Source organism: Thamnophis elegans, chromosome 4, assembly GCF_009769535.1.
Source record: "Thamnophis elegans isolate rThaEle1 chromosome 4, rThaEle1.pri, whole genome shotgun sequence".
NCBI classification, from domain to species: domain Eukaryota; kingdom Metazoa; phylum Chordata; class Lepidosauria; order Squamata; family Colubridae; genus Thamnophis; species Thamnophis elegans.
In genome coordinates this window covers 12,626,463-12,654,341 of record NC_045544.1, presented here as the reverse complement: position 1 = coordinate 12,654,341, position 27,879 = coordinate 12,626,463, and the positions used below count along the sequence as shown (strand labels likewise).

At 41.9% G+C, this 27,879-nt stretch overlaps 2 protein-coding genes and 1 long non-coding RNA gene across 14 annotated transcripts; 2 read left to right on the top strand and 1 right to left on the bottom strand.

Moving 5' to 3' along the window:
- Nucleotides 1-267: 267 nt before the first annotated feature.
- Nucleotides 268-21,897, bottom strand: LOC116507598 (monocarboxylate transporter 11-like). 12 transcript variants are annotated; one of them, XM_032215846.1, is made up of 10 exons: nt 20,632-20,815; nt 18,495-18,611; nt 17,115-17,193; nt 16,456-16,551; nt 14,824-14,928; nt 14,588-14,715; nt 13,969-14,038; nt 13,823-13,869; nt 12,716-12,878; nt 12,084-12,404 (listed from the first exon to the last, which is right to left on the bottom strand). In XM_032215846.1, the coding sequence occupies exons 3-9, from the start codon at nt 17,139-17,141 to the stop codon at nt 12,758-12,760; spliced, it is 594 nt and encodes a 197-aa protein (XP_032071737.1). In that variant the 5' UTR covers nt 17,142-17,193; nt 18,495-18,611; nt 20,632-20,815; the 3' UTR covers nt 12,084-12,404; nt 12,716-12,757. The 12 variants fall into 12 exon arrangements, with proteins under 12 accessions (XP_032071744.1, XP_032071745.1, XP_032071740.1 ...); XM_032215853.1 differs by lacking the exons at nt 12,084-12,404; nt 12,716-12,878; nt 13,823-13,869; nt 13,969-14,038 and adding exons at nt 268-343; nt 1,026-1,072; nt 4,797-4,866; XM_032215854.1 differs by lacking the exons at nt 12,084-12,404; nt 12,716-12,878; nt 13,823-13,869; nt 13,969-14,038 and adding exons at nt 295-343; nt 4,651-4,697; nt 4,797-4,866.
- LOC116507601 lies at nt 8,403-10,641 on the top strand. The gene is made up of 3 exons (XR_004255228.1): nt 8,403-8,479; nt 9,474-9,531; nt 10,211-10,641. It is a non-coding gene; the product is annotated as an uncharacterized LOC116507601 (long non-coding RNA).
- Nucleotides 20,878-27,621, top strand: LOC116507600 (succinate dehydrogenase assembly factor 4, mitochondrial-like). Its single transcript, XM_032215855.1, has 3 exons — nt 20,878-21,094; nt 23,526-23,672; nt 26,892-27,621. The coding sequence occupies exons 1-3, from the start codon at nt 20,890-20,892 to the stop codon at nt 26,999-27,001; spliced, it is 462 nt and encodes a 153-aa protein (XP_032071746.1). The 5' UTR covers nt 20,878-20,889; the 3' UTR covers nt 27,002-27,621.
- Nucleotides 27,622-27,879: the final 258 nt, after the last annotated feature.

Below are 27,879 nucleotides of genomic sequence, written 5' to 3'. Positions count from 1 at the left end.
TATTCAAAGTATAACCCTTCTTTCGGTTTTTCCTTGTTGTAAGTTTCATTATGTTATTCTAGGATCACTATAAAGGTTTCAATAACTTAGGGCAGTATTTTTTTTTAGGAATATTGATGTATTTATAGACTATTCATATGACATTTATCAATCGACAAAGATCAGGTTTGAAAACAAAATCACATCCAACTCCGGTTAGAATTTTATTAAGCCTTTGTCCAACTGTATGTTCACATTTGTATATTACTCCACGATAAAGAGTTTATAAATTATCTCCAGGGGTCCCTAAGGACGTTCTAGGGTCTGTCGCTGGATGGTTGCAGCTGTTCATTGGGATCCATGTCTGGAAGAGAAAAGGGGGGGAGGAAGAAGAGTCAATCTCTGGTTTCAGTGGTTGGTGCTTCCCCTCCAAGACTCTCCATCCCAAGGTCAAACTCCCAAACAGGAAAAAGAGGGTCTCAACTCAATTTAGCTACAAAGCATAAATAATTTAAAATTCAGTTCTTTTCCAATTGTTTCTACACTATTGCATGGTTCCAATAGTTGTCCTAAATGTTGGATTTACTTTACAACTCCGTTTCTCTCCTTCTTTATCCCCTACGTTGCTTCTTTTTCAGTTTGTACCTGTTCCTGGGTGGTATCTTTTGGCCCACTTCTACTTAAGGATGGAAGTCCTCCCTAGGAAAATGATTGCACCTGACATCCTATCTCTCCTTAATTGGTTAGTTGAAACCCACCACTGCTCTGTATGCTGCTTTGTGTGTTCTGCAACACAACTCTCACAACGCTTCGCTGAACGTACTCGCTCTCCCAATGGAAAGCTTACCTAGCAGGTTTTCTCATGAAAAAGTGCTGCAAAGCAAAAGCAAAAGCAAAAGCAAAAGCAAAAGCAAAAGCAAAAGCAAAAGCAAAAGCAAAAGCAAAAGCAAAAAAGCAAAAGCAAAAAAGCAAAAGCAAAAGCAAAAGCATGTTTTCAAAAACAGAAGAAATGTGTGACAAAATTTGATTTTAAGGTAAAGCATTACCTGGAGCGTAGGCCAGACTTGATCCCACGCCGACAATGATTCCCCGGCTGAAAAACAGATGTTTAAATTTCTCCGCATAGGATGACCACACCAATATTCAACTTTTTTATTTTTTCTTTAAAAAAAAAAAAAAAAAAAACACAAATATGTCATCATTTGTCAATCATTAAGACATTAAAGTACAATTTTTTTTTGTTGTGTGTATCCCTCCCTCCCTCCACCCCCCCACCCCCCCCTCCTCCTTCCCCCCCCCCCGACTTCCCAGAACCCGTACACGGTATGGATTTTAACTAACACAGTCTAAAATCTATTGAGAAAAAAGAAATAAAGAAATTAATGACATTCTAGATTGACCTTAGCTTCTTCTTACTGAACTGACTTTTAACAGTTTAAATCATTTCTGATCTTAAGCATAGGCTAACTGGAATTTCTTAGTCCCGTATTTATTTTGTATATAGTCAATCCATTTTTTCCAGTCTCGTTTATATCTCTCATTTGAATGATCTTTGAGATATGCCGATATTTTAGCCATTTCAGCTAAGTTTGTTACTTTCAATGTCCATTCTTGGATTGTAGGCAAGTCTTCCTTCTTCCAATATTGCGCCACCAACAGTCTTGCTGCAGTTATCAGGTGCAGAGTCAAGTTGGTCTCTACCACTGTAAAATCAGTACATATACCTAGTAAAAATAACTGAGGACTAAACTTTATCCTTCTTTTAAAAACATTTTGCATGACCCACCATATTTTTATCCAAAATGCCTTAACCTTTTGGCAGGTCCACCATATATGATAATATGTAGCATCGAGAGAACCACACCTCCAACATTTAGGCTGTACATTCGGATACATAGAAGCCAACTTTTTAGGATCTAAATGCCATCTATAGAACATCTTGTAAAAATTTTCTCTCAGATTTTGAGCTTGTGTAAATTTCACATTTCTTACCCAGATTCTTTCCCATGTATCCAACATTATTGGTTCCTCAATATTTGAGCCCATTTTATCATACAATCTTTAACTAATTCTGTTTCCGAATCCATCTGTATTAATACATTATATATCCTCTTTATATGCATTAAGCTTTGATCTCTTATTTGTTTAAACAGATTATCCTCAACTTGAATAAAACCAATTTTTTGATCTATTTTCCACCTAGCCTGTAATTGCCCATACTGGAACCATGTTTGAACTACCTTCTCCTCTTTTAATACCTCTAAACATTTAATTGTAATACCCCCCTTTCCGAGGTAAGAAGCTGTCTGTAAGTAATTCTGTCCTGTCTTTGTGCTGTATTCATATTTTCAATTGCGTGTCTAGGAATTGCCCACATGGGTATCTTGTCATTTAATTTATATTGATATTTCTTCCAGACCCGCAATAAAGCATTTCTTAAAATATGACTTTTAAAGGTCTTATCCAATTTTTTGTTGAATAACAGGTAAGCATGCCAACCAAATACCAGATCGTGTCCCTCAATGTTCAATATTCTATCATTGGTTAAATGAATCCAATCACTAATTGCAGATAATGCCACTGCATCATAATATAGTTTTAAATTAGGTAGTTTCAATCCTCCTCTCTCACGTACATCTTGCATTATTTTCATCTTTACCCTCGGCTTCTTTCCTGCCCACACAAATTTGTTGATACCCTTCTGCCATTCTAAAAGGTTCGCATCTTTTTTAAGTATAGGTAACATTTGGAAGAGAAATAAAAATTTTGGTAAAATGTTCATTTTCACTGCCGCTATCCTACCCAGCAAAGATAAGTGCAATTTCTCCCATTTTTTCATCTCTGTCTGTATGCTATGCCAAAGTGGTTCATAATTATGCTTATATAATTTCCCATTTGAAGTTAAAATGTTAACTCCAAGATATTTGACTTTTTTAACTACCTCACATCCTAGCATCACTCCTAATTCTTCCTTTTGTTTAATATTCATATTTATAGCTAATATTTTGGTTTTTCCTAAGTTTATTTTAAAGCCCGACACTTGACCATATTGATTAATCATATTCATTAAAACCATACTGGATTCCTGCGGTTGTTCCAATATTATGACCAAATCATCCGCAAAAGCGCGGACTCTATATTCTTGCTGCCTAATCTTGATCCCTTTTAAACCATCCAAGCCCCGTATTTTATTCAACAATACTTCCAAAGTTATAATAAACAATAATGGGGACAAAGGACAGCCCTGTCTTGTACCTTTTCCAATTTGAAAAGAGTCTGTTAGACTTCCATTGACTATGATTTGTGCTGTTTGCTGTTGGTATATTGCTTTAATTGACTGTAAAAAATTATCTCCTATCTGCATTTTTTGCAGTATCTTCAACAGAAATTGCCAATTAACTCGATCAAAGGCCTTCTCAGCATCCAAAAATATAAACGCAGCAGGGATCTGGTTGTTCTTTCCCAAATATTCTAATGCATTAATAATTAATCTAACATTACTTTTCATCTGTCTCCCTTGTATAAAACCTGTTTGGTCCGTATGTATCAATTGTTGAATGACCAACATTAACCTATTTGCTAATATTTTAGTAAAAATTTTATAATCTACATTCAGTAATGAAATGGGTCTATAATTTTTGGGTTGAGTAGTATCTTGATCTTCTTTGGGTATCAAAGATATAAACGCTGTCTTCCAAGATGGAGGGACTTTACCTTCCGTTTGAATCATATTAAATAATTCTCTAAGAGGTTCTACCATTTCTAACTGTAAGTTTTTGTAGTAAACCGCTGTCAAGCCATCTGTACCTGGTGCTTTCCCTGGCTTTAATTGCTTAATTACCTGCAGGATTTCCCCCGAGGTTATTGGTTGATTCAATTTTTGCCTGTGTTCTTCTCTAACTGAAGGTATTTTCTCCTTGTCTAAATATTTGTCTATGTCTAAACCATTAATTTTATCCCCTTTATACAGTTCTGTAAAAAATTCCCAGAAAGCCTTTTGAATCTCTTCCTGTTGGAACACCTCCTTCCCTCTGTAAATCAGTTTAGATATATTTCGAGTTTTCCTTTTTTTCCTAATCTGATAAGCTAACCATCTGCCAGGTTTGTTTGCATTACAAAAAGTATTGTGTTTTGCATATAATAAATTAGTAGCTACCTGGTCAGAGATCAACATGTCAAATTGAGATTTTAATATGTTAATAGCTTCCTTAACCTTTGTATCGTCTGGTTTCCTTGTTAACTCCAGCTCTTTTCTCTTAATTTCCTCTTCCAGTTCTGTTCGTTTTAACCCTTGCTTATTTCTATGTGTTTTATTTATATTCATCAAAACTCCTCTCATATACGCTTTGCTTGCATCCCATACAAATTCCATAGATGTACCCTTATTCATATTCAAAACAAAATATTCAGATAGTAATTTTTTACAATCATTAATATAGTTTTCATATCTAAATAAATTTTCATTCAGTCTCCAAAACCTTCTTGCCTGCACTACCCTTCCCAACTCCATCCAAACTGGGTTATGGTCCGAAAGGACTCTAGCTGCAATCTTTGTTTTCTTGACCCTAGAAAGCAAATCATTAGTGATTAGAATAAAATCAATCCTTGAAAGGGATTGATGCCTGTCCGAGAAGAAAGTGAAAGAAAGTTGATTTTAATGTAAAGCATTACCTGGAGCGTAGGCCAGACTTGATCCCACGCCGACAATGATTCCCCGGCTGAAAAACAGATGTTTAAATTTCTCCGCATAGGATGACCACACCAGACCACCTATGGTCACCAGATCGCCAACTACTGCCACTTTGGCGGCTCCATACCTCACCACCAGTTTCCCGGACAGGGGAGCAAGCGTCATCATCAGAGCGTAGCTGATGGATCCAACCCAAGCTTAAAAAGACAAAGGCATTTAATTAAACATATAAAAAAATATCGTAAAAAAAATATTATCAACTCACTTGTATGTTTTACTGATGTAAATGACACTAATTCTTGTGGATTTCAAGAGCATTGACATATAGTTTAAACCGGTTCCACCACAAAACCGCGGAGGACAAAATCGCGCTCGACGAAAGAGCGCATTTGACGTCATCACAGCGCGACGGAAACATTGCGCTGTGATCGAAAAATGTAAAAATAAAGCAAAAACCTTACCCTAACCCCCCCCAAACCTAACCCTAACCCTAAATCTAACCCTAAACCTAACCGTTAACGTAACGCTAAACCTAACGCTAACCCTTAACCTAACGCTAAACGTAACCCTAACGCTCTAAACCTAACCCTTAACCTAACCCTAACCCTTACCTTTATGTGAATCGGCTTGCTTTAATTTTAATTTTATTTCAATTTTTAATTTTTTTCGTCGCACTATGATGACATCACATGCGCGCTTTCGTCGAGCGCGATTTTGTCCTCCGCGGTTTTGACGGGTCACGGTTTAAACCATTTGCTTAAAGACTGTTAATAAGCAAGACATAATTATAAACAAAACTGCAGTACAATATATCAAAGCTATGCTGGAAACCTTAATGTAACAATGACCTCCCTATCTGCAAGTTACTCGATTCAAAAGAACCGAGAAGGGGCAGCATGTTTTCAAAAACAGAAGAAATGTGTGACAATAGCGCTATACGCACGCAAACCATCTCTCCATTCCAGCTTCTGGATTAGAAAGGGCTGCAGTTGATTTTGGATGACAGTCCCTGCAGCCCCTCCAGCCATCACCAAGCCAGTAGCCAAATAGCGTTTGCTTGTGAAATAAAGGCTCACCATGATCAGACCATGATGGTTGCAGCTGTTCATTGGGATCCATGTCTGGAAGAGAAAAGGGAGGGAGGAAGAAGAGTCAATCTCTGGTTTCAGTGGTTGGTGCTTCCCCTCCAAGACTCTCCATCCCAAGGTCAAACTCCCAAACAGGAAAAAGAGGGTCTCAACTCAATTGAGCTACAAAGCATAAATAATTTAAAATTCAGTTCTTTTCCAATTGTTTCTACACTATTGCATGGTTCCAATAGTTGTCCTAAATGTTGGATTTACTTTCTTTTCATTCCCGTGTTGCTACTTATTTATTGGGGGGGGGGGGGGCAGGGATGTATAGTTGTGTTGTGTCTGAGTAATTGTGTAGGAGAATTCAGAAACCTGAAAAGAACTCTTTGGGTTACTTTGTATCCTTATTTTACCCAATATGGATTCTCTTCCCCCCCCACACACACACAGGAAAAAGGAGATATTTAATTTAAAATGCCCAAAGCAGATACATACCTTTTTGAAGGGGCCTGTAGGCAAAGGCAGCCAGAACGCATATACCTAGAATAGCGCTATAGGCCCACAGGCTACCTCTCCATCCAAGCTTCTGGATTAGATAATGCTGAAGTTGATACTGGACGAAAGTTCCTGCAGGAAAAAGGAGATATTTAATTTAAAATGCCCAAAGCAGATACATACGGTTTTGAAGAGGCCTGTAGGCAAATCCACATATGCTTAGAATTGCACTATACAAACGCGAAATATCTCGCCATCCAAAAGTCTTAATGAAATAATAGTGAAGTTTATTCTTTACGAAAGTTCCTGCAGCCCCTCCAGCCATCACTAATCCAGTGGCAAATGAACGCTTTGTTGTAAAATAAAGGCTAACCATAATGTCCTATGTGGAGATAGGACTCTGGTGTGAATGGAATGGACATGAGAGTGAGGAATATAAATTCTGATAAAACATTTTCTCTTGTCTTCATTTCTTTGCCTTGCCTGACTTATCTGCTTTGACACTAAGCAAGAGCCCAGTTTTGGGGACAACAAAACCAAGATGGGTTTTATTCAAGGTGCCAAAAGAAGAGAGAAGGTTCCACACACAGAAAATACTCCACAATTCTCCACTTTTCTCCTTTGCCAATTTCCCTCTTTCCCGCCACAAAATGGAGGACCCTGTGGGGCTTGTGCCATCTTTAGCTGTCTCTCTTACTGCCTGTAGGGGGCAGTCTATAGTCTGGCCTTTAAGTGATGCCTGGCCTCTGCAGGCAGTGAGTAGGACAGCTAAAACTGGCAAAGACCCCGCATCCTCCATTTTGTTGCTCAAGTCCCTTTTTAGAGAGGATTGTTTTTCCTTCCATAAAAAGGTAAGCAGGGAATAATGGACAAATGGAGTTGAAAGAGACCTTAGAGGTCATCTGTCCAACTGCCCAGTGCAAGATCTATTAGAGCATGTTTCTCAACCTTAGCAACCTGAAGAAGAGTGGACTTCAGCTCCAAAAACTCCCCAGTCAGCAATCAGGGTCCTTGTCCACTGGTTCTTTCCATGATTTAGCTGTCCCTCTCACTGCCTGTAGGGGGCAGTCTATCACCTGGCCTTGAAGCCATATCTGGCCAACGCAGACAGTGAGTAGGATAGCTAAAGCTTGCAAAGATTCATGGGTTTCTTCAGGCACCTTCTCACAAGGCCTTTTGAATATGAATCATATCTCTTTTATGCATTTGGGCCTAGAGAGGGAAACCTGGATTCTCTGGATCTCTTAACACCAGATTATACTCCAAGGGACAAGATTTTAATTTCACTCCCAGAGAAGGGGTGGAGTCTGGGGCTCCCCAACCTCTCCAGGTGACCGAGGGTTTCCCTTTCAGAGGGAGCCGCTCTGGCTGAAGCCAATTCGGGGCTCGAAGCCCCTTCAGGATTGGCTCATCAATGGATAACCCATACCCTCAAGGGAAGGCAGCCAGTTGGCGGTTATTGTTTAAATCTCAGGTCCAGGCCAATCAAAGCCTTGGCCTATGATGTCAGAGGCTCCTCCTAAGCTCATTGGCTGAAGCTCGCCATGGCAACCTCCAGCATCCTTGGGGAGTCTGGACCATATAATGGAGGCTCTGCTCAACATCCCTGGAAAGTGGCTGGATTGGATGGCTGGCACTGGGGGCATCGCAGGGTCTCCCTCGCCTGGGCTCCTCAGGAGGGAGAGACCCTTCACTTTAAGGCAGAACCAAGGGGGGAAGATTAGAAAAGTGGGGATTCCATTAAACTTCACAGACATGCTGATACCTGCCATGTTGGCAGCCTCCATACCTGTCACCAAACTCCTCATCCATCATGTCAAAAGTTCCTGTCACCAGAAAGGGGCTGGGCCTGGCTGGCTTTGTGGCGGTGAAGCGCACTCGGAAAAACCTGCAATGTTTAGGGGCCAAAAAAATGGCTTCAGGCTGTCCCAGTTGGGTGGGCATTGCAACCACAAAGCTAGAGGTTGATCTGCTTAATGATTTGGGGAAATTACTAAACTCTGATTTTGTTGGCCAGATAGTAGTTATTTCCCAATAACACACTTGGCCTGGCAACTGAACGTTTGTTTTCATTTTTTATTATTTGGATTTTTTATACCACCTTTATTATTTCTCTAAATAGCTCAAGGCAGTGAACATATCTAAGATTTCTTCATCCCCAAGAGAACAACTTTGTGAAGGCTGAGAGAAGGACTGGATCAAGGTCACTCACTGGGCTTTCATGGTTGAGATGGGACTCGTAGTAAGTACTTGCAGGGGGGGGGTCTGTCTTAATTCCAAAGGTCACCACCTTTTCCTGTTATCAGAAATCATAGCAATACAAAGACAGTCAAATTGATAGAGAGCTGATACCGACTCCTGTGGGGTTTTTTGAGCAATGAGATGCCTTGAGTTGGATTCAGAATCAAATGGGAAGTCAGGATAGTTTGAAGAGAGACCAGTATTGAGGGATTTTGTTGGCGTTTCTCAAACTAGACCCCTTTAAGGTATGGGAGACTTCATAGAGCCAAGGTGGCGCAGTGGTTAAATGCAGCACTGCAGGCTACTGCTAGATCAGCAGGTCAGCGGTTCAAATCTCACCGGCTCAGGGTTGACTCAGCCTTCCATCCTTCCGAGGTGGGTAAAATGAGGACCCAGATTGTTGGGGGCAATATGCTGACTCTCTGTAAACCGCTTAGAGAGGCCTGAAAGGCCTATGAAGCGGTATATAAGTCTACTGCTATTGCTATTGCTATTGCTAACTCCCAGCCAGCCATTTAGCAAGCAGAATTCTGGGAGTTGAAGACCATTCAAGCCTTAAAAGGGCCAAGTTTGTGTTTTTATACAAAGTTATACTGCTTTAGGCCAGGGGTGTCAAACTCAAGGCCCACAGGCCAGATCTGGCCTGCAGAATGCTTAGATCCGGCCCGCAGGACACTCTTCAAATAGCGGACTGGCCCATGGCGCCTCTGTCAACAAAAACGGAGCTTGAGAGGGCCGCGAGTGGCCCTACTAAGCCCTAGTTCGCTGGTAGAGCACTGCAGGAGGCTGTCGCTGCTCAAAACGGAGCCTGGGAGGGGTGCCTCTTTACACGAGTGATGTCGAACTGGCTACTCGCACCCTGGCCACACACACCCGCCCCCCCCACTAGGTCAAACACAATCCTGATACAGGCCTCAATTGAATTGAGTTTGACACCCCTGCTTTAGGCTTTTGTCATATGATTGCATTAACCCTAATCTGTTCCCTGTTTGTAGGTTAAGGCAACAATGAAAAGGAAGTAGACAACAGAAGCCTTGAGCTGAAAGGGACCTTGTAAGTTAACCGCCTGCCTGCCTGACTGATAGATTGATTATGTGTCATCAAGTTGAATGTTGATGCCTAGTAGCCCATAGATCAATTTTCTCCATGGAGATCTGTCCCCAACCTGGTCCTCTGGGTCTCCCAACCTTCCCCCAGCCTCATTTTAGCTGCTTATGGGTGATCCTTCACTTTTCCCAGCATTGCAGACTTCTCCAGGGAGTTTGGTCTGCATTGATTGACAGCATGGAAACTGTGTGGACTCTGAGTGACCACAGAGGTAAATAGATCACTTGTCCCCAGTCTGGACTTTCCGGTCTCCCAAAAGTTCACCCATCCACACAGTAATCAAATCCACCAACCTTACCCTAAAATTTCCTCCCTTTCTCTTTCCTTCCACCTTTACCAGCATTAGGAACATTTCCAGAGAGCTGATTTTCACTTGATGTGGCTCAAATATGATATTTTGAACCTGATGGTTTTTAGTTGAGATCTGGGTAGATTATATTGAAAGGATCCTTCGTCAGGAGACCCCCCTCTGCAGATTGTTGGTTATCCACTCCTGCTGCATCTCATGCTAGCAGAAGATGATGGACTCCAAAACTTTAGGAAAAAGCCAGAATTGAGAAGGCAGGTTAGCAAAATTAGACCTGAACTGAGAGAGGATGTGACTGTGTCTCCATTTTTCAAACAGGTCAGCAACAAGGAAGAAATGGTCGTACAGCCAATATCCTTGGATGATCTCTCAGCGACCACTGATGGTCCCAACTTCCAGGTTGATGAACTGAGAGACTCCTTTGACTTTCAGACCCAGAAATTCCAGAAAGATAATCAGTGGATGAAAGATCAGCACAGCTATCTCCAGGAGAAAGTGGATCAACTTAAGACCACAACAGACGATCTGCAGAAGATCATGCCATCAGTTAGAGCTAGAGAACAAATCTTTGGTGAAATACATTAAAGAACTCTACAAAGAACTGCATGAGGTTACTTAGCCAAGTGTCCATCTCAAGTAAGAGAAGGCTGACTGAGAAAAACCTCAAAGAGGCGAGGAACTTTCTGCCAGACATTAAGAAGCACCTCCAGAGTCTGCAACATGAAGTGGCTGAGATGGACCACAGTTACCATGTGCAGAAAAACCACTACAGCCAACTGAGAAAGTCACCCCTCTTCAGAAGATGAGTGAAAACAAGAAGAAGCACCTCAAAAGTCTGCAGCAGCCGCATCTGAGATCCCAGATCCAGCTCTGGCCAGACTCACCTGGCACACAAGGTAGCAAGTCCCCCCACTCATCACCTCCCAAGTACACCAGATAGGAAATATGACCAAATGAGGTAACTCTACTTTATTGGAAGGATACATAAGATAATCTTGAAAGTCTGAAAGTACATCTCTCCCACCAACTCTTTTGAAAGCCTGAAAAATGATGGAGGGTCCTTTCTGAGGGTCTTTCTGTGCCAGTTATGCACCTGGGGGCTCCCCCACCTTATCTGATTATTCCCTGTGCAGCAGCATCTCCTTCTCTCCCCAAGGTCATTTATTTGTTACTATTCCTTTATTTTTATAAACAACTCAAGGCAGTCAATCTATCAAACACACCTTCCTTCTCCTATTTCCCCTCACAACAACAACCCTGTGAAGTAGAAGTTATAGTGACTGACCGACAGTCACCCAGCTTTGATGACTAAGGTGGGACTAGAACTCAGGATCTTCCACTTTCTAGCCTGGTGCCATATTTTATTTGCACTTATCTTTACACTTCCTTAATAGTTTGCGGGAATGCCTTGATCCAGCAAAGTATTAACTATGGTACTCCCTCATAATTAAGTTAGTTAATTAAGATAATGCCTCATAAAACTGAGGAGGTGTGAATAGCAATTGGTCCTTGCTCATCTAGTTTTCTATGTTGTCATTAATACAGGCGGGATAGTTGAAGAAATAGGATTTTGTGATCAAACATGTATACCAATTCTTAGATAAAGCTACTTTGATCTTGTTTTAAAAATACCATCCAGCTTTTAGAACAATATCTACGATTTCCTAATAGAGTGCATAAGTAAACTCTAGTAGAAAAATAGATAATTTTTAGCAGTAGGACTTAACAAGACCCTTTTATTTCACATAAGAACAAATGAATGGCAGCTACAATGTGAATCTTTCATTAAGATTTCATTTATACTTTTTGTCATATCATTTCTTTTTTTAATCAATTTTTTATTTTATTCAAAACCTCCCAAAAATGTAATTAAAATTACAAACAAGCCCCAAAAGTTAAATAAAACTACATAAAAAGTACATAAAAAGAAAAACGAAAAGAACCAGTTCAGGTGAGGAAACCAGGAATCTCTCAGCAGGGAAAAAAAAAACCCTGCTGAGTCTGGATGCCATCTTAGGGAGAGTCAGGAAAAACATTTTCCTTCCAGTTGTTCATCAGCTGCCAGTCCTGGATGCTCAGCCATCATCCCTGAGTCCTGCAGGTCATTTTCCACCAGATGTCCAAGAATTTGAAGCTCTGGCATGGTCCTTCTTGACCTGGGCAACTAGAGAGCCAATCTGGGTTTCTGTTATATGTGCTTTCCTCTATTGTTTATGGGAGAGACACTCTTTGTCCGATTCCTCTCATGAGTCCTGTTCAGTATGGTTGAACCTGAGGTGTAGCCCTAATCTTCCTCAGAGCACACAAGCCCCACAACCATGTCAAGGTCCTGCCTCATGGGGGAGGGGGGGATTGTGGTTCTTCACACAGTCAGCTAGATGTTCAGACTGGATGTCAGCTCTTCCAAGGAAGGCGGCCTTTGGCAACTGATTGATGGTGAGATTGTCAATGCCGATGGGGTCCAAATTGGGCTCCAGTTGTTTTGGGATTTCACCCACTGCAGCTATTCATCCTGGGGCAAAAGAAGCACCAATGTAATATTTTAATTAAAAAAATAAGTAAGCAAGAAATAATAAATAAAACGTAACAACCAAATTAATATTTAAAACTACCAGGCTCCCACTCTTCTTCCTTTTTAGCTTCCAAGGCCCCACCCAAAAACCCAAAGCAGGCACTGCAAAGCAACCAAGGACCCCAGGTGACCTCAAGAGGCCCCAAATCCTCTCCCTTCAGCTAAGACTCTTCTTTTGGACATAGAATTAAATAACAATAATATCATCATAATGAGAAAAAACCAACAACCAAATTAGTTCAAACACTTACCATCCATCACATTGTCGTGCAACGTAGAACGTCTGACATCCTTCACTCATCAATGATGGGGATGTTGGGGTAGATGAGTTCCGGTATGTACGGTTCCACAGTGATGATATCAGCCTCCACATCTTCGTTTTGTTTCTCTGGTGACACTTGCAGACACCTTTTTCTGGGGATTGAAGAAGAGGAAAAGAATCAAATATAACTGACTAGTACATTGTCTTCTTAACAATGATAATGAAGATAATTCTTAATGGGGGCTCCAGATTTTCAACAACAACAAAAAAGATTGGGGGTTGGACTAGAAGACCTTCAAGGTCCCTTCTAGCCCTGAGGGATTCTATTCTTTCTCCTATTAGTTCCACCAACATTTTTTTTGGGGGGGGGGGGCTTTCAGTGCCCCAGGGCTCCCCAGGTTGTGGTGATTTCACTCCCCTGATCAGAGCCACTTAGTTGCACTGGTGGAGAAATAGGCAGAGGCCAAGGAATACATAGATCCCAAGGACAAACAAAGTCGCCTTCCAGGGGTCCCTAAGGACGTTCTAGGGTCTGTCGCTGGATGGTTGCAGCTGTTCATTGGGATCCATGTCTGGAAGAGAAAAGGGAGGGAGGAAGGTCGGTGAACCTGGAAGCAATTAACTTCCGGGAAGACCCCCTCTAAGGTGCGGCTAGAACTGGCCACCCGCAAAGGACCTCCCCAGACTTGTTTTGCTGAGCACTGGGCGACTGACGGTAGTTTGCGCCGGCCGCTCAAACTAGCACCAAGCGCCCCGTTTTCAGCAAAGCAAGCCCGGGGAGGCCCTTTGTGGGCGGCCAGTCCTAGCCGCTTGCGCCCAGCACTGCAGCTGAGGTGAAGCCCCAAAGCCCCTGCTGCCACCAGAATATCTTCTGCCGCCACCTCCTCCTCCTCCTCCTCCAACAGCACTGCCGGATTTGCCGTCTGACACTGCGGCTGAGGTGAAGCTGCCAAAGCTCCCGCCACCACCCCCGCCCATGGCAGTGACACATCCCCTTCCGCTCCTGAACTGGGCACCGCGTTATCCCTGTCCCCTCCTTCTGTTTCAAAAACAGAAGAAATGTGTGACAAAATTTGATTTTAATGTAAAGCATTACCTGGAGCGTAGGCCAGACTTGATCCCACGCCGACAATGATTCCCCGGCTGAAAAACAGATACTTGAATTTCTCCGCATAGGATGACCACACCAGACCACCTATGGTCACCAGATCGCCAACTACTGCCACTTTGGCGGCTCCATACCTCACCACCAGTTTCCCGGACAGGGGAGCAAATGTCATCATCAGAGCGTGGCTGATTGATCCAACCCAAGCTTAAAAAGACAAATGCATTTAATTAAACATATAAAAAAATATCGTAAAAAAAATATTATCAACTCACTTGTATGTTTTACTGATGTAAATGACACCAATTCTTGTGGATTTCAAGAGCATTGACATATAGTTTAAACCATTTGCTTAAAGACTGTTAATAAGCAAGACCTTTTTGAAGGGGCCTGTAGGCAAAGGCAGCCAGAACGCATATACCTAGAATAGCGCTATAGGCCCTTAGGCTGCCTCTCCATTCAAGCTTATGGATGAGAAAGGGCTGCAGTTCATTTTGGATGACAGTCCCTGCAGCCCCTCCAGCCATCACCAGGCCAGTAGCCAAAGCGCGTTTCCTCTTGAAATAAACGCTAACCATGATCAGACCTATCAAGAAACAAAGAGAAATTGAAAGTAGTTGTTTTATATTGAAGTCCAGTCAATAAAGGCTGACTTTCCGGCAATAGATGCTGCAGTATATACTGGACGAAAGTTCCTGCAGCCCGAAAATTACGTAAGGGTGCAAAAATGGCCATAAGTCACTGAGGGAAACCTACCTGTTGCTGGAGCTGGGAATTTCATGTTTAGCAGCCAAGAGGTCCCAGTACTGGAAGGCAGGTTCTGTATGGACACAGAAAGGGACCAACAGGCCGATCCAGTGTCCCTTGTTTCTGATGGTCGGGTTCTGCGGAATAAGACAGGCCCAGGGTAAATGCAAGGCTGACCTTCTGGAACCCAACAGCAAGCCCATCTCATCCAGGGGTAAGAAAGGCTTCTTCCTCAACAAACTCACCTCGGATGGGATCTGCCTTTTATAGATTTGAAGCAGCTGGATCAGGGACCGGGTTGCTCTCTCACGCAAGGTGAGGTCAGGCGAGGTCAGCCAGTTCCGCAAGGCCTAGGAAAAGCGGAGAGAATTCCATTTTCTAGACACGTATTGCTATCTTGCTATGTTTTACAAAAAAATACTTACAGTTAAAGAAAACTATAATCGTTACAATGAAAAATACTATTTTATGTTTATTCCGCCAAGGACTTTTTAAATTTGTGTTTTATTTCTTATGCATGGGCTGGAATAATTTTGTTCTTGTTGGTTTTCCTTTTGTAAGTGCAGAAATGGTTTCTTTTAAAATTTCAAGTGCTTTGTAATGTGAAATCTGCACAGCAGCAAGTGAGAAACCCAAGAGGGATTTTGAACTGGGGGATATGGTTTTCACTCACTGGTAGGATGGAAAAGAAAGCAGAGTGGAAGAAGTTGAGATGTTGTGCAATATCTCAACTCCTATATCCAAATAACCAATCAGTATTATCTGTTTTGCTTGCATATGAGGGGGAGGGCAAAGGGTTGAATGCGACCATCCCTTGACTATAAAAACTGGTGTAAGATTCTAATCTTGGTCCTTGGCTAGCTTTTCAAACTGGGGTCTGTATATCTTAGTACCAAAATAAAAGTATAATTCTGTATCACACCTTGTGTCCCGTGACTTATCGGTTTCGACACTGAGCAAGAACCCAGGTTTGGGGACAAGAGTTTGGTGGAGAATGCGGGCAAACATGTCTGGATCCCCCATTGCCTGAGGGACAAATCAAAGGGGAGGCCTCCAGGTCATGTAAGTTGGCAGTTGAGGGGAGAGTGAATGGTTCCTAAGAATTATATCTGGCCAGGTACCTTGGCTGTGTATTCATCCAGAGGCAGCCAACTCAGAGAAAGGGGGACAGAATGACCATAACCTGCCTACTTTTGGACTTGGCCCTGAGATAAGTCCCTGGACGGTGTGAGACTCAAAGGTCGAAGCCCAGAAAAATCAAGGTGTGGACAATTTCATCCTGGAGAAAGATATTGGAAACAAAAGCCAGGCTTCCTCAGCTTAAGTGGCAGAAGTTAACCGTCCAGAGAACGAGGTGAGACTATTGTGGGGGACTCCCCCAGGGGTTGTAAGGTGTGAGACATAGTCACAAGGATGGGTAATAAGCCTACAGGAGGCAAGGTAAAAAGGGATCAAATCCCAGATAACGAATCTAAAACCGGAACATTAAAAACGGTCCCAGTAGGTGGGGCCAGGAGGAAGGAGATCAAAAAGGTTGCTGAAGGGACAGATAAACTGGACCACACACCCGGCCCAAGGGAGCAGTTGAGGCAGAACTCCAATCACACCTAAGGGAAATTGCATTGCCAGGAGCTGAGGGGGAGCTACGTCAGGTGTGGGTATGTGCTCCGTTCTCAATGGCTGGTTTATACCACTGGAAAAATCAAACTCCTAATTATAGAGAGAAGGGGTCCTTAAGTCTTGGTACCAAAATAAAAGTAGTATAATTCTGTATCACACCTTGTGTCCGGTGACTTATAGGATTCAACACCAAGCAAGAGGCCAGGTCTGGGGACAACATTGCAGATCTCATTGCACTATTCCACACACGATCGTACCTTGATTATTCTGTTCAGGTGAGCTTCATCTGTCTGCCACGCCAGAAGGCTCTTTAGAATATCAGAAATCGCCTTGCAAGCAACCGAGCAACACCTCTGAAACAAAGGAAACCAGAATGCAGATGCTGATTCAGATAAACAGAGTTGAAAGGGACCTTGTAGGTCATCTAGCCTAACCTCCTGCCCAAGCAGACCCTACACCTGTGATGGTGAACCTATGGCAAACAAGAGAAACATTTAGTATCTACTACTAACTCATCCTATGGATTTGTCTCGAGACTTTGCTTGATGTTTGGGGGAACTGCACGGGTGGACGCTAAGTCCTAGCAGAAAAAAACAAGTTTGTCTGTTAGTTTGGAACAATGGGCATTTAAGAACAAAGGCATCTGGTACTTAAGAATCATTTAAGAATGATAAAACAGGCATCACAGTATCGTCAGGCAAATTTGCTGCTGACATTGGGACTTGCAGGGTCAACTTGGGTATTTCACCCTCTCTTGCCCCTCTCATGCACTTTCAAGTTTGGGAATTGAGCAGAATTATTTAACCCTCTGCATGGCTTCTGTTCATGGCTTTTGGGTTGTGTGTGTGTGTGTGTGTGTGTGTGTTTGTGTGTGAAACATTTTTGAAAAGCACAGAAATATGAAAAAAATGCCTACCACAAAGGGTGACGCCCTTCCCTGCATTTTCACTGTTGATGATCTCCTGGTCGCACCTTGGCGTCTCCTTTAGGATGTTCTAGATAAGAGAAAGATTACTTAGGAGAAGCAAGTTCAAGTATACACAACAGTAACCTCTGCAACGAATAAAACTCCCCATTAATTTAAAACTACAGTATACATAAATTGGTGGAAGGAAAAGGAAAATTCTTTGTCAGATTCTCCCTTCTCATTCTCAAGGGGTTGCATGGGGCAGGAAAGAAGGAAGCTATTACACTCGATCAGCAAATCAGTCTATTCGGGAAACTTTCTTGGAAGGGTCTGAAAACCCAGGATGTGCAACCATCCTGTATATAAATCAAAATCAACGGTTTGAGAGATGCAGCCTTCCCTTCTGGACTTCCAGATCCAGATTAATAGAATTTCCTTTGACCTGGCGGTTTCCCTATAGGTGAGTTTCTCAAGGGGACTCATTTCTTTTTTTTCATTTTATTAAGCATTTATAGGCCGCCCTTTTCCCTGAGGGGACTCAGGGCGGCTTACAATAATAAGGGGAGGGAGTGCAGGACAAAACACAAAAAGAAAATGTGATTAAAAATAATTAGCAGTAAAAACCCAACATTCATTCAACATTCGGGAGGGGCAAGAGTAAAGTCTTATCCCCAGGCCTGACGGGATAGCCAGATCTTGAGGGCTGTGCGGAAGGCCTGGACGGTGGTGAGGGTGCGGATCTCCACGGGGAGATTGTTCCATAGCGTCGGAGCTGCAACTGAGAAGGCTCTCCTCCGCGTAGTCGCCAGTCGGCACTGACTGGCGGATGGAATTCGGAGGAGGCCTACTCTATGCGATCTGATGGGACGGAGGGAGGTAATCGGCAGAAGGCGGTCTCTCAAATAGCCAGATCCACTACCATGGAGCACTTTATGAATGGTAAGTAGGACCTTGAAGTGCACCCGGAGACCAACAGATAGCCAACGCAGCTCACGGAGGATCGGTGTTATGTGGGCGAACCGTGGTGCGTCCACAATCACTCGCGCGGCTGCATTTTGGACTAACTGAAGTCGCCGGATGCTCTTCAAGGGCAGCCCCATGTAGAGCACATTGCAGTATTCCAGCCTAGAGATCACTCTTGAACAGAGCCAAGCTCTTAGCCTAATTTCAGCCCCGGGATGTAGGAAGCTCCTCTTTCTACAGATGCTGTATAGAGGCTGACGTTGGCCTCAGTGGGAAGACCACAGCATCCAGCACTGATGAGGGAGAAGTCCTCACTGCTATCTCATTAATGACTCACATTTTACGTTAAGTAAAATAATTAGCCCACACGCCAGAATAGCTCTTTCGTTCAAAGATAACCTTATTCACAAGCTTAATTGTACGTACCTCTAGATGATGCAAGGCTTCTCACTTCCTCCAGATCGGCATTTGCTGCACAACGTCATCACCATATTTGCTCAGCAGAATGACGCTGGCGATGTAAGCAGCGTTGACAGTTGCATCCTAGAAGATCAAATCATTAACATTATTATATTAAGAAATGAAACGTCTTCAACGAAGCTTTCCAATGATGAGTTGTTATAAACTCCCCCACCAATTATGAACTTGAATGAAAATGAGGCCCAATTGGAGAAACCTTTTTTGAAGAAGCATCCCACTGTGTTCCAGATCAAGTCATCAAACAAGATCAAAGGATTCTGCTGCACTTAGGTGGCATTTTGCACAGCCCTATATAATGCAAGGAAGATTTCCACCATGCCAAAGCAACTTTGCAAAATCAAAAGACTGTCAGGCCTGCAGCTTTCTTTTGGATCTTTGGCCTGCCACACTTTCTTTTATTCTACTATGCCTTTTTCTATTGTGGGAAAATGGGAGGGGGGATTCAATGGAGTTACCTACTGTGTAGCCAAACATGATTCTTTCTAGAAAGCCAAGGGCATCCTTTTTCTCTGCACCTCTGCACCTGACCAGAACTGGACGGGTGGAACTGCCAGCATGGCAGTGGGAGATTGGACCATGTGATGGAATTGTGGGTGTGGGGGCAAGATCTTGAACTTTCAATTAGGTGGGGAAAACCTGGAAGCTTTCAGATTCGGGTTTTCCCAGAGGTGCCGACATGGCTGTCTTAATAAATGGGAACTTTGAGGACTCTTTTGCTTTGGATTCTGATTTACTTTTGGATGCTATTTGGAATCCTGACAAAGGCATTCAAATATAATGTGGTACTTCTCCGTGTTGAGAGAAGGCCTCCAAGTGGGTTGTTCCAGCACCTGGAAATGGAGGTGGGATCCAGAGGGAAGCTGCAACTCTCAAAGGAGTCAGAAGAACTCCACTGATTCTCTCTACATTCAAGCAGCTTCACATTGTTTGCAGTCGCACATAAACACATGACAACTGTCAGATTCCAACATAGCCAATAAAATTAAAAGGAAGAGAATGAACGACTTACAGAAATATCTAACTTGGATTATCTTACGTAACGTGTGTCCAAGAACTATCATTATCATTTGGCTTTATAAGTTAGAGGGACTATAATGAGCAGCCTCCTTTACTGCCCAGTTCGCACTGATTAGGTTAAGTCCCAGGAACTGTCATTTAAGGCACAAAATGCTTTTAAGAGTACAAAATCTGCAATTTTAGGAACAAACACGCTAGCGTTTGTGCTGTTTTAAATACTAGGAGCCCCAAATCTTTGCCAGTATAGGCTTTCCTCCATTCCACCAGGGTTTCAAGAAATAGCAATAGCAATAGCAGTAGACTTATATACCGCTTCATAGGCCTTTCAGGCCTCTCTAAGCGGTTTACAGAGAGTCAGCATATTGCCCCCAACAATCTGGGTCCTCATGGTCCCTAAAGACTGGCTTCTTTCCAAAACAAAAAGCTGCAATGCACTGAAGGCCAGTTGTTATGCAGTCGGGTCCCCCAGATTTAATCTCTCCTGTCTCCTGGCAGGGCACGATATATATATATATATATATAATTTATATAGCCATAAAAGCTGATTGCTCATGCCAATTCGTCTGCATTTGCCCAACACACAGGACTGGATTATCCTACCGCCGTTTAGTCGCACCCAGAATATGACCATCTACTTAAGGCATAATACGTTTGTTTAGGTTTTGCGCGTGTGAATTCAGCAAACGGCATTTTTGCAGTTCTGAGCCAAAATAGTGCGTTAAGGGTGATGCCACACAGGGGATTAGATGAAAAAACCTCGAGAGAATCCGAGGTCGCTGACAAATGATTAGGACGCTTAAAAAAAAAAATCCTTGAAGAAAATCATTGCAAAACCGACTTATAGTGTTGCGAAAAAGAGCGCATCAAGGTTTATCTATGCAGCCACTAGGAGCCAAAGTAGACTTCCAAGAGGCTTAACCGCCTAATAGGACCTACTCCTATGGATCAAAGCCACGTCCCAAGAGAAAGCGGTTTCCCATAGAGTTCCACTATAGTTTGCAGAGGTTGTCAAAAAGAGGAAAGGGCGTCGCTAAAAAGAATAACAGTACCACTACTAGTTGCTCACTTAGACCTGTTGCAAGGATCGATCGCGATCCAACGCCGCTTTACCCTGGCGAAAAACTCAGGCCGGGTCCCACGATTCAAGTCCACGTGGCCTCGTCTAAAAGCGAGCAGGCTCCCGTCTCCTCCTCTGTATATACTCTAAATCAGGGGGTCTCTAACCTTGGCCACTTGAAGACTTGTGGACTTCAACTCCCAGAATTCCTCAGCCAGCAAAGCTGGCTGAGGAATTCTGGGAGTTGAAGTCCACAAGCCACGTTCCATGACAAAAGCTGCAAAGAGCCCGAAACGCAGTTCTGTCCTCCATCGGGAGGCCAGAGGAAAAGGGGCGGGCGAGGGGCGGGGTTTCCTCGACAAGCACCGCCCACTTCGCGGGGACATTGAAGGCGCGGGTCCTTGGCAGGAAATGGCTCTGTGCCTATCGCTCCGGCAGGGCCGCTCTTTCGCCTCCAGCGGCGGACAAGCCAGTAAGCGGGGAGCGGAGTTTGGCGGCCGGGCTGGGGAGGAGGTTGAGTAGTGGGAGGCGATAGGCCAACCCCGAGTCTTTCTTAAGGGGGCAGCTCTTGCGGGGGCCAGCCCTGGATTGCAGCCTCTGCCTGCTCACCCACCCATCCACCCCGGCACCTTCTTCGCTCGGATCACTCATAAAAGGGGTTTTACGTGGTTTCTTTCACGTTGTTTCTCTTCTTTGGCTGAAGTCTCCGTTTCTGCCCTTCGTTTGCCCAATACAGGTAGTCCTCAACTTACCACCACAGCGGAGCCCAAAATTCATGAGACTAAGTGAGAACTTTGTTAAGTGAGTTTTGCCCCGCTTTACCACCTTTCCTTGCCACGTGTGTTAAGTGAAACATTGCAGTTCTTAAATTAGCAACTATTAAAATGAGTAACTATTAGTTTACTATTTTTAGCGAACCATCACTAAATGAACTGTTGTAAGTCAAAGACTACCTGTACTTCGGAGTAGTGTTAAGTCCCAGGTATTTAATAGGACTTATTCTGGGGTACTTGGGTAGATACAACCTCTTCCACTATTTTTGCTTCTCTGTCTTGGAGCAGGTAAGCTTTTCAGGATTTTCAGATTCATTTCTTGTAAGTCACTACACAAGAATGTCTTCCTCTCCCAATAAAATGCTAATGGTTGCTCTGTTGTAAGTTGTTCAGAGTCGCTTGGATAGTGAGATGTGTGGTACATAAATTTAATAAATAATTAATAAATATTTGCTAACCCACCTTTGTTCCACCAGGCTGGTCCAAGGGTTGTTCTGTAAATTGTGTTGTGAAAGGGATTGGATTTTCTTTGTAAAAAAAAAAGAAGCAGCTTTTGTGGAGGGAGAAGGGATGGATTTGTAGAAAAATGTATTCTTAACTTACCTCTCCTTCGGCAAGAAAGGTGTGCATAAAGAAGAAAGTGTTGTAGAATACTTGTATGTATGTATGTATGTATGTATGTATGTATGTATGTATGTATGTATATATATATATTTGTTATATTTATGTTGATAAATAAATAAAGGGAGACTAGTATAGATCTATTTCAAGCTATTTAGCTCTCATCAGCTAGCCATACCCTTGCTGGGAATCGAACCTGTGCTCTATTGCCTCTTGGGCAGATGTGTTAACCATTGAGCTACAGGGCTCAACTCCTTATCAGCCAGGCCAGGGTGAAAGGTATATATTTAAAGTCACAACCCCTGGTATGCCCAAATATGGGAGGAAGGTCACACTTCCATTCTCTGTCCTTCGGCTCATCACAAGAGACTCTTGGTCTCTTATTATATATATTACATACATACATACATACATACATACATACATACATAATACATACATACATGCGCACGCACACGCGCACACACACACACATATACATACATACATACATATATATATATATATATATATATATATATATATATATATATATATATACATACACATACACACACATACATACATACATACATACATACATATTGTGTCACAACCCCTGGTATGCCCAAATATGGGAGGAAGCATATAAATACCTATTTCCCTGGCCTAGCTGATAAAGGAGGAGAGCCTGTGGCTTAGTGGCTAACACATCTGCCTAATATGTAATATAGCCCAGGTTCAAATCCCAGTAAGGGTATGGCTAGCTGATGAGAGCTAAATAGCTTGAAATAGATCTATACTAGTCTCTTATTTATTTATTTATTTATTTATTTATTTATTTATTTATCAGCACAAATGCAACACACACACACACACACACACACATGTTGACTCTGGGCAGTTGATAGGTAACCAAGGAAAATCGTACATATACATGCTTCTTTTTGGAAGAAAAATGTATTATGTGTAGTGGAGCAGAATTCTGAACATGCTGTTCAATTTAAGCATACCACATGGATCATTGTATGGGATTCTCACCTGCAAATCAGGATACCATATAGGACTTCCGTCATATTAAAGAGGTCCAAATCTGGAGTAGTTTCCATTTGTAATTAGCGCTACCAGGATTTGAAAACAGCAAATACAGCAGTTGCCCTGTGCTCCAAACGCGGTCTTGTAAACCTGCACAAAAAAGAGAGGCACTTCACAGTATTTCTGTCGTGGAGATCACAATGAAAAGCTTACTACTATATTTACTGTATAGAGAGGTTGGTCGCAGATTATCATTAATGCGATCCTGCGCATACTCATATAGCACTTTCTTCAGTGCACATCCAGTTTCTGACTCTGGGACTCTTCCTTCTTAAATTGGCCTCTGACACAAACAGGAACCTGTCCATAAGTATTCTGTATGCGTCCATATTTACACTTTTCTTACATGATAACTATCTTTGGTTTTGCCCATTTCCATAGGCCATTCAAAATCTAGGCCTTTTATAACATATATCTTATGTTTATATGTAACAGGCTCAGCATTTCTGCACAGTAGAAGTAATACCTTTAGTGCAAAACGAAGTAGTGAACCCACCAAGCAACCACTTAAGAAGCCAGTAACACCAGTAGGTCGTTTTGATACACCAGAAGAATCCAATGTAGAAAAGGAATCACTAGAAAGTAAGTGTAAAATATAAATATAATAAATGGTGTTAAAACAGGTATAGTCTTGAGAAGCTATAAATATCTTCAGGGAAGTAGTAAAGGAAATTAATCCATAGAAATTATGTCTGGAAGATTGTTTAATATTCTTGAAAAAGATGTTGAGGGAAAAATTGAAAATATTTCTGTCCCATTGATTCTCCATTTACGTTTTTCATGTTTATGAACTCTGAGCCGATTTTTTTTTATGCCCGTCTCTTCAGAAAATAGAATTCCTACATGATGTCTTATTAAATCTTTAGTTACTTTACACTTTTTCTTTAGCTTTCCAAATACCTTTTATTCTTTAAATATAAATGCAAGCTAAATATTTTGTGATATATAATGTTTTAGACAATATATCATTAACTTTTGAGTTTTTCAAAGTTTTTCATTTCAAAGAAACTACATATGTATGACATGAAGCTATAGGAAGGTAGCTTCATATGTACTTAAATCACTTAGCATAACTGCATTTTCTAATATAATTTATTTTAAAAAATGCTGCTCTACTGCAGTACAAAAAATATGTTTTTTAAAAAAATCTTTGACCCTTGTGTCATGGTCAAATGTGCCATGCAGGTATCGTGTCACAAGATATTAGGAATGAACATAATAAATTCATAAAGTGTACACATTATTTTTCAGTGTGCTTGTCATCTGCTCCCTCTGGATACTTCTTTCCATTACACATTGTCCTAAAAAAGTTGTAATTAAGTAATTGCATAACATGGGAACCAGTCCCAAAGTGGTTTATTCCCAAACGCTATTGCTTGTAGAACTTCCTATAAATTTATAATATCCAGTCATGCTGAAACTAAAAGCCAACAGGTGTGTCAGTGTGGGTGGGTGTCAGAGGTGGGTTCCTACCAGTTCGCACCTATTCGGTAGAACCGGTTCGTCAAATCTACCGAAACGGTTAGAAGAGGTTCCACCAGTGGACCCGGAAAGCAGGCCACACCTACAGAAGAGGTGCCAAATTTTTTTGAAACCCACCACTGGTCCTTGGATAGGATTATTCTACACTATCATGCTCATATTTATAAAACTCAGTGCCTCCGTGAAAGGTAAGGATGACTACTGCGTTTGTGGTGCAATCAGAACATTGCGTGTGTTGAAGTTGTTTTAACGCAAACCAAAGATGCCTTTTAAAAAACAAGTTTACATCGTATTCTTATGCATGCCAGTGCTGTGTGTGAGGCAATTTAAGGTGGTTCTGACAAGTGTCGTCGGCATCTTCATATCCAGTGACATGGGCGGCAAGCCACTCCCATCCGGTTACATGGGTGGCAAGCCACTCCCACAAAGGAGGCCACACCCACAGAGTAGGTTCGAACAATTTTTGAAACCCACCACTGGTGGGTGTATTCATATTCATTGAGCTCAAGGCAGGCAACATACATAATATTCCTGCATCGTTTCCCTCAACAATAAGGGGAGGTGGTTGGACTGAAGAGAGTGAAAGGCCGAAAGTCCCCCAGCTGGCTTTTATGCCTAAGAGAAGCCTCAAACCCTTATAATACCAAACCACTATGTCATTTGAATTCTACTTGGGTGTATCATGGTAGTTTTACTCCCATTGATAAAGCTAGAACAAGTAGACAGTCCATTAATTTGGCTTATATAATAAATAAGGCTGTATAAAATCTGACTTCTGGTTTTGCAAAAATGACCTTTCTATGACATAAATTGGTATTTTCTACCTCATTCTGGAGTATTGTGGCATTCCTTTCAAATTCTCGCAGGGGTGTAATGCTTACTTTATTACTGGTGGTAGCCAACAATTGTTTCCCCCCCCCCTCTATTCTGGATTCTCCCTGGGTGGCCCTACGTTTCACTTTGAAGAAAGCCAATATAAAGATTTCTCATGGATATATAGGTAGTCCTCAACTTAACAGCAGTTTGTATAGTGACCAAAGTTACAATGGCACTGGATAATAGTGACTTGTGACTGTTTTTCAGACTTACGACCATTCTAGCATCCTCATGGTCATATGATCAAAATTCAGACGCTTAGAGTTTAGAGTTTTTTAGAGTTTTATTAGAATTTGTAGGCCGCCCTTTTCCCTGAGGGGACTCAGGGCGGCTCACATAAAACTGGGAAGGGGGGAACACAAACATCAAGATAGAAGACATATAATAAAATGGTAGGCAACATACATTCATCATTCGGGAGGGGTAACTATCCTTATCCCCAGGCCTGACGGGCGAGCCAGTTCTTCAAGGCTATGCGGAAGGCTTGGACGGTGGAGAGGGTACGAATCTCCACGGGGAGCTCGTTCCAAAGGGCCGGGGCTACTGCTGAGAAGGCCCTCCTCCTTGTGGTTGCCAGCCGACACTGGCTGGCCGATGACTTGGCAACTGACTCACATTTGTGATGGCTGCAGTGTCCTAGAGTCAAGTTTATCACCTTTTGCCATCTCTGTCAAGCAAAGTCGCATTCACTTAACAAATATGCTACTAACTTAATAACTGTAGTGACTCACTTAACAGCGGTGGTAAGAAAGGTCATCAAACGGAGCAAAACTCACTTAAATGTTTTGCTTTGCAAAATAAATTTTGGGCTCAATTGTGGTCATAAGTTGAGGACTATCTGTAAGTAAAGCATGGAAACCTGGGAAGCAGCAAATATACCAAGTATCAGACAGGATATTCACAACTACACTTTGGCTATCCCAGAACTTTGCAAATGCAAGAACAGCAATAGCACAGACTTATATATCGTGTCATAGTGCTTTACAGCCCTCTCTAAGCAGTTTACAGAGTCAGCCTTGTTGCCCCCACTAATCTGGGTCTTCATTTTATCCGACCTGAGAAGGAGGGAAGGCTGAGTCAACCTTGAGCCAGTGAGAATTGAACTGCCGAACTGAAGTCAGCTGGCAGTCTGCAGAACTAGCCTGCAGTACTGCATCCTGACCACTGTGCCACCATGGTTCATAAAACCTGTAGGCATACAAACAATTGACAAAATTCTTTTATTTGAAATGCATTTGAAAAGCAGATTCTCTGTCATCAAATTGACTGAGAACTAGCAGACAAAAATACTGAATAATTTTTTGCCATTGTGCTGGTAATGAATGGAGTGGTAAAAATAAGAAAAATTCTCCAATTCAACAAAACTATGGATGATATTTGAATGCATCTGCTATTCCTTAAGATGTTTGCATACTTTCCCCTCTTTTTTTCCTATTTGTTTAGAATTTCCCAATGATATCAATCCAACAACAAAAGAAAAAGGTGGTCCCAGAGGCCCTGAACCAACTCGTTATGGAGACTGGGAACGAAAAGGACGCTGCATTGATTTTTAACTTCTTCTTTTGGGGGGGGGGGGGGAATGACATTTGAGTGAAATAAAACCAAAAAGGGAGGTGGGAGGGAAACCACTTTACCTACATAAACCAAAATCTTCGTATTTAGCTGTAACAAAATGTATTTGTAGTATTTAATTAGAGTCTCTGTGGATGTTTATGGTTAAATCTAGTGAAATTTCATTTTAATAAACTAATGTGGATAGGTTCTCCGCTGTTGATTTGAGTGATGCTACAGCATTATTAAGAAATATGTAAAACTCTGCATGAGAAAGTCTGGCAAAACTAGAGATTTATAGGTTTTCAAAGTGGTATTTTGATGTTTTGGTGAAGTTCCATGACTGTGATAAGAATGCAATAAGATTTTAATACTGTTGCAATATTAAACATACTTATTGGGGGGGGAAATGTTGCATTTATTTTTCTTATTGAATTTATTTCACTTTCAAAGAACACTTGGATATATATATATATTGGATTTAATATGACAAGAACAGTTCATTAATCAGAGTTTGCAGAATATCTTCAGACTTTATTACATACAGGCCAAAGTATGGCAGAGCAAGGGACTTCTAATATTCCTTGATTTCTATATAAAGTAATGAAGCAAGTAATTTTTCCACACATATGAACATAGTTTAATCATGACAGAGGGAGTGCTAAACCTTTAACTGTAAAATGTACTAAAATTAGTACACTGTTTAGGCCATTTATTTTTAAACCAAATACACAAAATAATTCCCAATAATTGCAAGAAGATTGTTAATTATTATCTATTAGGTTTATGTTTTTTTCTCTTTAGAAATGTGATAATCCTGTGAAAGTGACTTTTTTCTTCCAATCTATTTCATTTATTGTTCCTCTGCACTTAATGAATT